Genomic DNA, 12692 nt, shown 5'->3' on the forward strand with positions numbered 1-12692 from the left:
CTGTTGTAAATCTTATTAAGTACAGCAATATACAGATGAATAACATTTAACAAAGAATATGACTCGCAGCTGGAAAAACAAAATTTTTAAGAAAAAATTCTGTTAAGAAATTATGTTGCAAATAATATTTTTCTTGAAATACACAGCATTATTACTCAATATGATTTATATCTGATCATAAAATAAATGAACCTTCAATAAAAAATAAATAAAAAAATTGATGGACCATCAATAAATGTAAATTTTTCTGTTGTAACATTGATTTAGCTATTTTTAATCATTAATGAAATTATTTAAATCTTATGGACAGAAGTAAATTAGGAGAGAGGCTGCTCTAGACAAAGTCTATGTGGGGAGCAGAAAAATAATGTCATTACAAGGGTGAATGTTGCAAATAAATTTGCTAAATTGATCAATTTTAACTGCTACAAGCTGTTGTGCAACATCTATTCAACTCTGTTAAAGGCAAAAGGAAACACTTCACCTCTCCTTTTCTCTAATGTCTAGCACAGGATCTGACTTATCATATTTTGTCCCAGATGTCCAACAACAGATCTGACATCAGATAAAAATTATATACTAGTTTACTACTAAATATGAATAACCTTTCCTTTCTTTTTCCTGTTTAGCCTCCGGTAACTACCGTTTTAGATAATACTTCAGAGGATGAATGAGGATGATATGTATGAGTGTAAATGAAGTGTAGTCTTGTACATTCTCAGTTCGACCATTTCTGAGATGTGTGGTTAATTGAAACCCAACCACCAAAGAACACCAAAGAATATGAATAACCTAGTTTGTTTCAACTTTCTCTACTCACCAGGGCAGTTATACATGGACTGATACAGGAGGTGCAGGAGCGAGCTCAATAAGCTTAATGGAGACTCTAAAAGGCATCTTGGAAGCAATTCATCTCAGAAATTGATATAGACCCATGGGGGAATCCATTTAAAATTGTCGTTAAGAGGGCACTAAGAGCTAGATTCTCCTTATCATTGGACACCGGACAGATTCAGAACATAATTGATAGACTGTTCCCTCATGGGGATGGGGTCGTTGTGGAAGTTGAGGACGATGTGAATTCTCCTCCACTTTTCACCAGAAAAGAGATTACAGTAGCAGTAAAACGGATGCCTCTGGATAACGTGCCGGGACCAGACCTTTTGCCAAATTTGGCAGTTAAGGTGGCTGTTGTTGAGGCGGACTCTGATGCCTTTTTGAAGGTATTCAATAATTGTTTAGATGAGGGGGTGTTCCCTTAGAAGTGGAGTCGGCAGTGCCTGGTCTTGGTTCCCATGCCAGGAGGGAGCCAGTGCTGCCGTCCTCTTACAGATCACTGGCAATGATCGACACCATGCCAAAGTACTCGACCGCATGCTGCTGCAGAGGCTGACCAGAGTTATTGTGAGGATGCAGGGGGACTTTCGGATAAACAATTCGGTTTTGCAGAGGAAAATCTGCTTTGGACACGTGTTAGAAGTTGTTGGTATGGCAAGGAGAATCACTGGATGGAAGATCTATGTGCTCGTGGCGCTTGACATTCGCAATGCATTTAACTGTGTGACCCATGACGCCATTAGGACTGCGCTGGAGAGCATGAGAGTCCCCCCCCCCCATATCTGAGAATGATAATTCCCTCCTACCTCAGTAAGCGCAAATTGATCTGCAAAGTGAAGGATGAAGTGGTCAAACGGTACATAGATAGAGGAGTTCCACGAGGGTTGATCCTTTGGAATATAATGTATGATGGTGTATTTATCACTCCTCTACCGCCAGGCGTCACTCTCGTAGGTTACACAGAAGACTTGGCCCTCATGATGGAGTCAAGTACCTTGAGAGAGTCCATACATAACAATCAAAACCTGGATGGCTGGAGTCGGGTTAACTATGGCTCCAGATAAGACGGAGATTGTTGTGATTACAACAACCAAGTGAAGGCCATCATTGAAGATGGTGCTTGAGGGCCAAAGGATAGTTTCAAGGACTGTGATAAAATATCTTGGAATATGAGTGGACACCAGGATGTGTTTCAGCATCCACGTCTTGAAGAGCTGCTCGAAGGCTGAAAAGATTGAGTCTGGCTGCCAGATTACTGCCAAACTGTGGGGAACTGAGGCAAGAGAGGAAGAGGCTGCTGTCTGAAGTGATATACTTCCTGTTACTTTACAGTGCCGAGATATGGGGAGGGTCATTAGATACAGCATATAGAGGGGTGCTCTTGAATCAATACACAGAAGGAGCTGCCTCCATATTACAGTTGCATATCGTACGGTTTCTTGAGGGGCAGTTGAAGTGTTGGTGGGAATATTACCTGTCGATTTTGAGATCACCTGCAGAAAGAAGATTAAAGAGCAACAGGCGTCAACACCTGTGAAAAAAAGGAGATTGGCTAGCTCCATTATGGAAGAAATGAGGAGAGAATGGCAGATGCGGTGGGATAATAGTGATAGAGGTTGATGGACACACCACATAATTGGAAACCTGAGAAGTTGGTGCAAGAGGACCCATGGCTCTCTGGATTACTGTCTCACACAATTTCTAGCGAGCCATGGGGGGATTCTCTGAACCCCCCATGGCTTGTCATTAAACCTTTTTAGGTTTAAGCTAGATCACTCCACTAGTTGTCCAGTGTGTGTTGACGAGGAAGAGACAGCATATCATGTCTTCTTTTGCTGTCCCTGATTTGAGGATGCAAGGAGGGAAATATTGGACGCCATTGATAAACGGAAAATCTTCCTCACAGAAGAACTGCAGCAGATCATGTTGGAAAGCACGGAAAACTGGACAGCTGTAGCAAGATTTGCTAGGAAGATCATGGAGGAGCTGTACATCTGGGAAGAGTCTTGCAGGGATAGAAGAAGGGATCGTCAGAGGGTGCAGGGGTGGACAGGCACTTGGCTGAGAGCCTAGAGCATTCCCTGCACATGTGGGAATCACCTGGGTGCAATGAGATCATGGACACTCCACTCCTGCGTCCGATGGTGACCCATGAGGTAAGTGTACTGTAGAATTCAATTGTCTGTGAGGTGTTTGTTTACGTGATTGGTTCTGATTTGATGTGTGGAGTATGCGGCAAGAGGTATGTTTTCTGAGTGATGATTGGATGTCGTGGACTGTTTAGTGAGATTTAGTCTGATGTTTGGTATCTTGTGGGTGTTCGGTTCATGTCTGTTGACTGTGGTGTCTGAATGTGTGTCAGGGTGTATTCCCCTTCCTGAAGTAATGCACACAAGCTGTTCCAGGAAGGGTGGGTAGCCAGTGGTAGAGGTTTAGTCAGCAGTGTGCAGGAACACATACGCATTTAATAACATCTTGTGGAACCTGTTAGCAAGCCCGACATTGCCCAGGCGCCTGTAAATGGGGTTCCTCCCAAACTGATTCAATTAAATTAGGTAAAATTTAACAATTAATTAAAATCAAATTTAACAAACATTTAATTATCTATTTAAATATATCAAACATATATAAGTTATAAAAGGAGAAGAAACCATCATACCTTGTCCTATCATGAGGATCAAATACTGCAGCCATGCTGACAGAAATTGTCAGTTCTATTGAAATTGGAGATCATCAGGATTTGTCTCGTCAAAGAGACCAAATTTATTCTATTACGATTTCATAATGCATTGTAGCACTATGTCCTGAAAAAAAAAAATCATAAAGCATTTATTAATTAAACAAGTTTGAATTATATATATTATATCATTATTAACCTAAACATAAATCCACTTTGTCATTAGATAAAAAAAAAAAGAAAAAAAGAGTGAAAAATACACAACAGATGATAAATGACAATAAAAACTTGGTCAGCAATACACTTCTAATGAGAAGGTAAAAATGGAATCGGAGATGAGTAAATTTGATGACTGATACCCAAAATGTGATTGTTTGCATGATTAAGTTAAAAAAAAAAGTCACTAGTTTGGCTTTTTGTGCAATCCCTCCCCTAGACAGGAAACTGAGTTCTTGGCTACTTCCACATGTATATAGGATAGTTTTACCCTAAGAATAAACAGCTATCCAATTGGCTGCTTGAAGATGCCAGCATACCATGGATGAATAACCTAAATCCTTTGACACCTCCCTAATAAAAAGGGATAGAGGATAAAGAAAGGAAAGGGATGAATAATGTGACAATTAACTCATAGAGGGACTGCCTCTGATTGGGGCTGATCAGGGTAGTTTACCATCTTCTTCACTCTTTTTTCTTTTTATTCTGTTTAGCCTCAAGATCACCTTAAGGAATTACTTCAGGGGGATGAGATGTATGAATGTAAATGATGTGTAGTCTTGTACAGTCTCAAGTTGACCGTTCCAGAGATGTGTGGTTAATTGAAACCCAACCACCACAAAACACCAGTATCCATGATCTAGTATTCAAATCCATATAAAAATAACTGCCATTACTAAGAATTGAACCTTAGAACTCTAGACTTCGAAATCAACTGATTTGCGATAGAGTTAACCACTAGACCAGCCTGGTGGGCTGAACCATCTTCTTCCCTAAGACCAAAATTTGGGAAAAAGTGGACAATAAAACATACCTGACTTTAAAATTTTATGTCTTTCTTTTCTTTTCTTTCTTTTTCCTGTTTAGCCTCCGGTAACTACCATTTTAGATAATACTTCAGAGGATGAATGAGGATGATATGTATGAGTGTGAATGAAGTGTAGTCTTGTACATTCTCAGTTCGACCATACCTGAGATGTGTGGTTAATTGAAACCCAACCACCAAAGAACACCGGTATCCACCATCTAGTATTCAAGTCCGTGTAAAAATAGCTGGCTTTACTAGGATTTGAACGCTGGAACTCTCGACTTCCAAATCAGCTGATTTGGGAAGACGCGTTCACCACTAGACCAACCCGGTGGTAAAAATGTTATGTCTAGTACATACAGATATTTACTTCTCATGTTTAAAATAAAGATGATTTTACTTATTCACCTTCATTTATGCAATGCTTTCAGATTTAATGCATAAAAAATATCTCTGTACTTATAAAAGTCAACTTATTACATCCACTAAAGTTTACTAAAATAGTTTTTAATGTAAATAAATACATGACTATTTTAGACAAATAAAACTATGTTCATAAAATAAACCTGCGGGAACTATCTAGAGACAATAACAGAAAAACAGACAAAATTAACAAAACTTGGAACCTCTACACAAATTCATTTAATGCTTACTTTTGTAAAGCTTTCAAATGAGTATTTTTAAAATCTGGATACTGTAAAAGTTAAAATAAATTTCTGTGATTTTAGTCACAACTCCAGAAGAAAAAATTTTCATTTCGGGACCAAGAATAATAATTAAAATGAAAACGATCTTAATCAAGTATACATTTCACACCAGCATCCTTGTTGAATCAATTACAAAATCTTAACTAAAAGTTTTTGTGAATAATATTTAGGTTGTGCTAGGTGTCTTTGTATTAGTGCCTTGTTTCTATAAAATGATTTACTCACTTTGATTCTGTACTTGAATATATTCTTTGTAGCAGTAGATGAATGTCATTCCAGTCTGCCCAATCTATTTAGTTATATCACAAAAGGTTCATTTATATGCTCCCACGCTGTTGTGTTAATTACTATGTATTTTATTAGTCTGTTGTCACTTATATAATCTTGAGTATTCGATTTGGGGGTTCTGAAAAACATAGTCTTTTCTGAAAATTTTGTCAATCTGGTATGAATGTTTGATTTTTATTACTAGGTGTGTTTGGTATGAATGTTTGATTTTTATTACTAGGTGTGTTTGGTATGAATGTTTGATTTTTATTACTAGGTGTGTTTTTTATTTTGTTGTAATGATGTTCCGGGAGGGAGAGAATTAAACTAGATCTAAAATAAAATAATTTCCACTACATAACACACACACACACACACACACACACACACACACACACACACACACACAGAGAGAGAGAGAGAGAGAGAGAGAGAGAGAGAGAGAGAGAGAGAGAGAGAGAGAGAGAGAGAGAGAGAGAGAGAGAGAGAGAGAGAGAGAGAGAGAGAGAGAGAGAGAGAGAGAGAGAGAGAGAGAGAGAGAGAGAGAGAGAGAGAGAGAGAGAGAGAGAGAGAGAGAGAGAGAGAGAGAGAGAGAGAGAGAGAGAGAGAGAGAGAGAGGAGAGAGAGAGAGAGTGAGTGAGAGAGAGAGAGAGAGAGTGAGTGAGAGAGTGAGTGAGAGAGAGAGAGAGTGAGTGAGAGAGTGAGAGAGACCTCTTTTTCATAATCATTATTCGTTGATATCTGTAAAAAGAAAATGATTATGAAAAATGATGAATTAAAATAATTGATGAAATAGGAATGATTATCAAAATTAATGATTATGAAAAAGGGATAATAAGGAAACTATTTTGAAATATAAAAAAAGGAACAGCAATAAGCTAAAAGAAGAAAAACAAAAATGGGTAAAATTAATGTTCACAGGAAAAGAAATATGTAAACTAAAAAAATATAACATAAATACACCATTTACAACTTATAATACCATGAGGAATAAATTTAAAAATAATATAGAAGAAAGATAGCTACAAAAAATTGGGATATACGGAATAAAATTTGATTATAATGCGACGTATACAGGACAAACTGGGTGAAAATTTAAAACAAGATTTGATAGAAAAAGGACATATTCCCAATGAAATAGTAAAAATCCATGAAATAATACATTACACAGAAAAAGGAAAACTTAAATATTCTAGAAAACATGGAAATGTTCAAGCTACAGTAAAAAGGACAGGTAATGATTATTAAAAAAAATACTCAATCCAATGTAATACTTAAAAATTTTAAACTGTTAAAATAAAAAATCAGGACTGGTTTTACGAACCTGTATAATCATTACAGCGGGATGGACAAAGCAGAAGAGGCCATGACAATATGGATGGGGAGTGGTACGAGCTTAAAATCACTATTTATTCTATGAATCCAACACAGGAAGACTTAGTATTATGAGAAAGGAACTACTCTGAAACGCATCAACTGTAGATGTTGGATGACATGACAATGTTATGGATGCTATGTTGGACTATGAATGAGTAACAATGCTAGGAAGGGCAGAAAATAACACTCAAACTAATTATGATGATCCTAGAAAAAATATTAAATATAATGAAAATCACAATTTTGTTCATGATAATCTAAGAAATATTTTAGAAAACATAAGCAAATATATCATATTCTAAACAACAGTCTTAATTCAACATAGGGACATAGTCTAAATACAAGCAGAGTTGAGACTCTGTTTATAAAGTCATTCACTGTGTTTATGAGACTATCAGTTTTATTTTTTAAGTAAAAAATAACAATTATTTTATTATATAAATTAGTAATGATCATTATTTTTTCTTTAAAATAGATATTTATCAGAGTGTGATTCTTAAAAAGATTCTGACGTGAATAAATCTTTTTTATTTTTTTTAAAAACTTCACTGTCAAAATTTTTATATGAAACTTTGAATTATCCAATATTTTTTTTTTTTATTCTGGTTCAGAAGATGAAATTATGATACTGATAATACTGTAAATGTAAATAATCTTAGACTATGAGTCAATAATAAAAAAGTAATACTAATAAATAGAAAAAAATGACAAAAACAAAGATTTTGGCTGGTCATTATAGATAATCAGTTGATAATAAAAGCATAAAAATCTTCTATTTTTGAATATTTACTTCATTTTCAATATATTTCATATATATATATATTTTTAAATTTGTAAATGAAGTATTTTATATAAAATATAAAAATAATTTGTAGTTTATGATTCAAACCCCTGTAAATCATCATCCACCTACAAAGAAAATAATATTAAAAATTTTTTTTTCAATATCTCAGAAAACCCCATGGTTGTTGGGCATTGTGTATAACGAATGGCTAGTATTCTGGGTTACATATTTAATTATTCAACTAGTACAGGTATAGAATGCATTTGATCAGGAAATTATTTCAGAAATGTCACCATGTAAATCAACCAAAACAGAAAATGCACCCAGTTCTGCTAAACCACTATAAGATTAAAAAGTTGTAAGTTGTTTGTTAAGTAAAATAGTTTTCTAACGGCTAAAAAGAAGAATATGTCAATTTAAAGTGATAAATTGTAATATTATTCAAATAATAAATCTCTAATTAAAATAGCACATCTCAACATAGAAAAAATAACATAGCAATTCTTGTCAGACTTAAAGATTACAGTGTAAGCATGTTTCAAACAATTAAAGGTATTAACTTATTTTTAAGACAAATGTAATAAGATATTTAATTTAAAGAAACCTGTTTGCATACTATCCAAAATAATTCACTACGATGTCTCATATTTACTAAATAGTTTACTAAAAATTTAACAGTTTACTACATATAATTAATAAATAAAATACCTAAAAGTTAATTTTTTCTTTAAGCACATACAAACTTGTCAACTAGAAAACTTAAGAAATAAAAAAAATGAAGTTTTTTTTTATGAAATCAATCACAGTTTTAAAATTAGTTCACCTTTCAACTAATTTAAACTAAGTACCATGTCTTAAAAAAACTGTGTACCTAATACTTTTATTATTATTCCACTACTTTTATTAGGAAACAAAAATAAGCCTCAATAATATTACATACATAGGAAGGTTAATAGGTAATTTGGAAAAACCAAACTGTTCTTGAAATATTTGTTATCCTCAATACTGATAAGAAAAACCAAAATATACTGCCATATTTTGGTTTCCTCCTTAATTCTTTAATTTCACAATAAAATTAGCAATAATGAAGATTAAAAATAGTTTTCAACTGAATAATATTCTCCATACTAACTGAAATAATGACGACGTTAAGAATAATAATGCAATATTCTGGAAGTAAAAGAAAAGGTAAATTGGAAAAATCAAAACTTTTATTATCCTAACAATTTTACAAACAGAAGTAACTTTTGTTAACATAGTTTTTAAATTCAGTTTAATAGCTATTATTTCTAATTACTTTGTAATGATAAGTTACTTAAAAATATTTATGTTTTCTGAAATAAATGAAACATGTTGATGCTAAAAATACTAAGAAAATAAATTTTTTTGCTCAAAAATAACTTTTTAAATCTCACATTTTTAATTACAGTATTAATAAAATCAGTAACTTTCAATTGCCAGAGACTAGTCAGCCACTTTCAAACAGCACAATACAACTGGCCACCTTTAAATTGAATACTCTTCTTTTTGTGAGATTTTCCACATATAATAGACAGATCTAACATAAAATCCTACAAGGGAATATCTTTAACAGTTTTACCGTAACCCACAGCTTATTATTTACAGCTGGTAACTATTATCTGAAATGCTTAATACGTATGTGTATTTAAAAAATGTAATGAACTTCCAACCTAGGATTAAAAAAAAACACCAATGAAAAAAATTAAGTGTAATATTAACCCTTTGTGCCTAATGTTTAACGATCAAAATGGCCATCTAGTTATATTTTTAAAGAAAAGAGTTTTTTATAACAGTTTTTGAGCGTAACCTTATTTTGAAATAAAATTTCAATAACTATTACGCATAGTTCTTCATTTGTAGTTTCATCCATTTGTTATTATAACTACACAGGATAGAAGTTAAATAAATATAATCAAACATATTTTACAGTAATATAGACTGAAAATAATTTTTTATTTCAAGTGAGTGAATTGAAGTGTAAAATTTGAAAATCATAAATGCTAAACTAAGAAAATCAAGGTACAAATTTATTTCTTAAAAAAATTGAGATTTTTTTTGTTGTAATGACTAAGAGTTTAGAAATTTGTCCCATCCACTTCAGGATTCCAAATAAACTACTGTGTCCAGGGATGTATTGCACAACAAAAGTACAAAGCCTGAAAAAGGCAGGAGTATGACATGATCATAAGAACCGAATGCTAACATGTATAAATTAATAGGAATGAAAATTAAAGACACTATGAAAAAGTGTATTTTTACCCTTGGAAGTGGTGTGAATATCTAAAAATATGTAATTCTTAGTGTGAATATCTAAAAATATGTAATTCTTAGTTAAGTTATTTTAATTTACCAAAATTATGTACTTTTCTAATCACTAACATTTGAGATATATTGAAATAATTCATTGTAAATTTTCATCACCAAATTTCTGATAAAAAGTATATTTAAATACAGTAAAAATACAATATTCCCATTAAATAAGATGAAGTTAAAATCTGGACAATTGCTTATCATACAATTGATTCTATTTACTAATAAAACTTTTGGGTTTATAGTAAAAATCCACAAAACCAATTTCAATTAAAATAGAAAATTTTACTAAACAGCATTCTAAATAATCTGTGAATCGCACAAAAATTAAAAATGAACATAAGCTGCAAAGATTAAAAGGCTACTGAAAAAAGGCAAGATAACAAATATAAAATCTCTAAAACTAAAATCATACAGAAAAACTATTATAATCAATGTTGTTAAAATAGACACCTTAAAGAAATGGTGAAAATCACTCTATTAGAAAATACAGATTAGAGCAATACTGGCTAAAGGTGATCAGTGGTTACATAAAATTATGTAATTAATATTGTTTTTAGTAAACGATAAGCAGATACAAAACAACTTTTTTATCAAATAGAAAATGCTTCTGATCAACTGATTTTAAAAATTCCATGAAATTTCTAAAATCAATTTCTTTTTTAAAAATAATAATATACTCTGTATTGTGTGTGTGTATATATATATATATATATATATATATATATATATTTAACGTATTATCTTTATCATCAATTTCTTTCTTTTTATATTACTAAACTGAACAAAATTTATATTACAATGAAAAACAAAATGTAAAATCAACAAATTAAGAATAACATATTTAACTTCATATCATGTACATTTTATAATTTAATATACCCAATAAGAAAGAGTCAATCTAATAAAAAAATAAATTATTTTACCTCATTCAGAACAAGCTTAGCTTAAAACAGCATATAGAATAAAAAGCAACTAGCAGATTGAAAAACTGATCAAATAAACATTTACAATATTGAGCAGAAATATAGAAAAAAACCCATATGTTGATATAGTTAGTAAAACTAAATGCTGCTATTAAATGATTATAAATATATATTTTTTGAATTATAATAGCAATAATTTTTTTTTTTAATTCTTTTGTTAAGAAAGAAGAAACTAACTTAAGCTGTGTAACTAATTGCTAGTTCTTTCCTGGGTCAAGGAAGACTTAACTTGAACAAACAAACAAAATTAACACAACATATTTCAAAGTGATTAATATCACCAAGATTTCTAACAGAACTTGTACACCTAGAAGGTGTAAAAGATGTTGGTCCTTAACCCTTAACACACAATTACAGGCTGTTATCAACTTAATTATTTATGGCTGGGTATAAAATTTAAAAGATAACTATAACTTAGGATGCAATGTAATAATATCAGGCTCTTAAACCAATTATCAATAATTACGTACTTTTGTACAAATTACTAGATCAGTATTCCTTGAAGTATCTATCTATTGTTAAATTAGTAATCAAAGCTAAAGAATTGAAAATTCGGATGTGAATTTACTAATTAAGATAGTAGTACAACTTACTACATAACCTGAGATTTTCCAAAAATTAATTAAAAATAATATTTGATTTTACCAAGCAACATTTTTAAAATTATTATATGATGTCATATCTGTATTTATAGAACCACAATATATTCTTTCCTAAATGCAAAATAATCACTATGGAACAAATAATCAATCGCGTAACCTGCAAAAGCTCCTTCGTTTAATATATAACCAAACACGAAATAAACTGCTGTGAATCAGCAATACTTTCGAATTAACATAAAAATGTGTAGAAGTACTCCATCGTTCAATAACAATAATTTAATTATACACTACTAACATCACGAATCCGAATATTACGGATGACACTCAATGAATGAAAAACAAAATCCCGTGATGAATACAAATGCCACACTACACCCCCATCTACACGGCTTTAAGGGCCCGTATGCAAATACGCACTAATCAACAAAAATACTAAATAAAAAATTCTCATTAATAATTAAATTCCTTCTACTCGGGAAAGTTTATAGTAAAAATCAGCAAGTAAAATAACCTATGAAAGCAAAAAATTAAATTACATCCAAGAGACAGAGGTAATGGCAATAAGTGGAAACTGTAACTCACCTTCCACAATTTAAGTCATCCTTTATTGAATTAAAACACTCACAATTATTATCTGAATAACTTACAATTTTTAGAATAATATTATTATAAAACAACAACACACTTATTATGCAAAAACAAACATTCTCGGTATTACAGACATCAAAAACTTACAGACCTCAATGGATGGAACATGGGATATCATCCTATTATTACATATTATTGTTTAGCCAGTAGTATTAAAACTTTCAATACTATATTAGTCATAATTTCCTTAAAAATAAATAAAATATTTTAATAATAAATTAAAAATTATTACCTACCATCCAAAGACGTTGTATAACACAAATATATCCATTATTATAGTTAAATTTTTTAACGCAATAACCGGAAGTAGAGGTTAAAAAAATCAACGAATTTAAAACTACAAATTGACCAGTTATATGTTCCGAAATTCTTACTAACGAAAAACGGATTTAATTGTCAGTGGAAGTATTCACCTAATTAAAATTTAAATTAAACAAAAAAAAGTATTTTTC

General features: G+C 31.7%; 1 protein-coding gene across 6 annotated transcripts in view; it reads right to left on the reverse strand.

Moving 5' to 3' along the window:
- Positions 1 to 12352, reverse strand: part of Crk (Crk proto-oncogene, adaptor protein) — a 47238-nt gene extending 34886 nt beyond the window's left edge. The window contains exons 1-3 of one of the 6 annotated variants that reach the window (XM_075362659.1): positions 12332 to 12348; positions 5471 to 5651; positions 3497 to 3641 (exon numbers count right to left, since the gene is read on the reverse strand). In XM_075362659.1, coding sequence (XP_075218774.1) covers positions 3497 to 3531 — 35 coding nt within the window. In that variant the 5' untranslated portion in view covers positions 3532 to 3641; positions 5471 to 5651; positions 12332 to 12348. The other 5 variants (XM_075362656.1, XM_075362657.1, XM_075362661.1 and 2 more) reach the window with 5 other exon arrangements.
- Between the last annotated feature and the right edge of the window lie 340 nt (positions 12353 to 12692).

This window comes from Lycorma delicatula, chromosome 4 (genome assembly GCF_047948215.1).
Source record: "Lycorma delicatula isolate Av1 chromosome 4, ASM4794821v1, whole genome shotgun sequence".
NCBI classification, from domain to species: domain Eukaryota; kingdom Metazoa; phylum Arthropoda; class Insecta; order Hemiptera; family Fulgoridae; genus Lycorma; species Lycorma delicatula.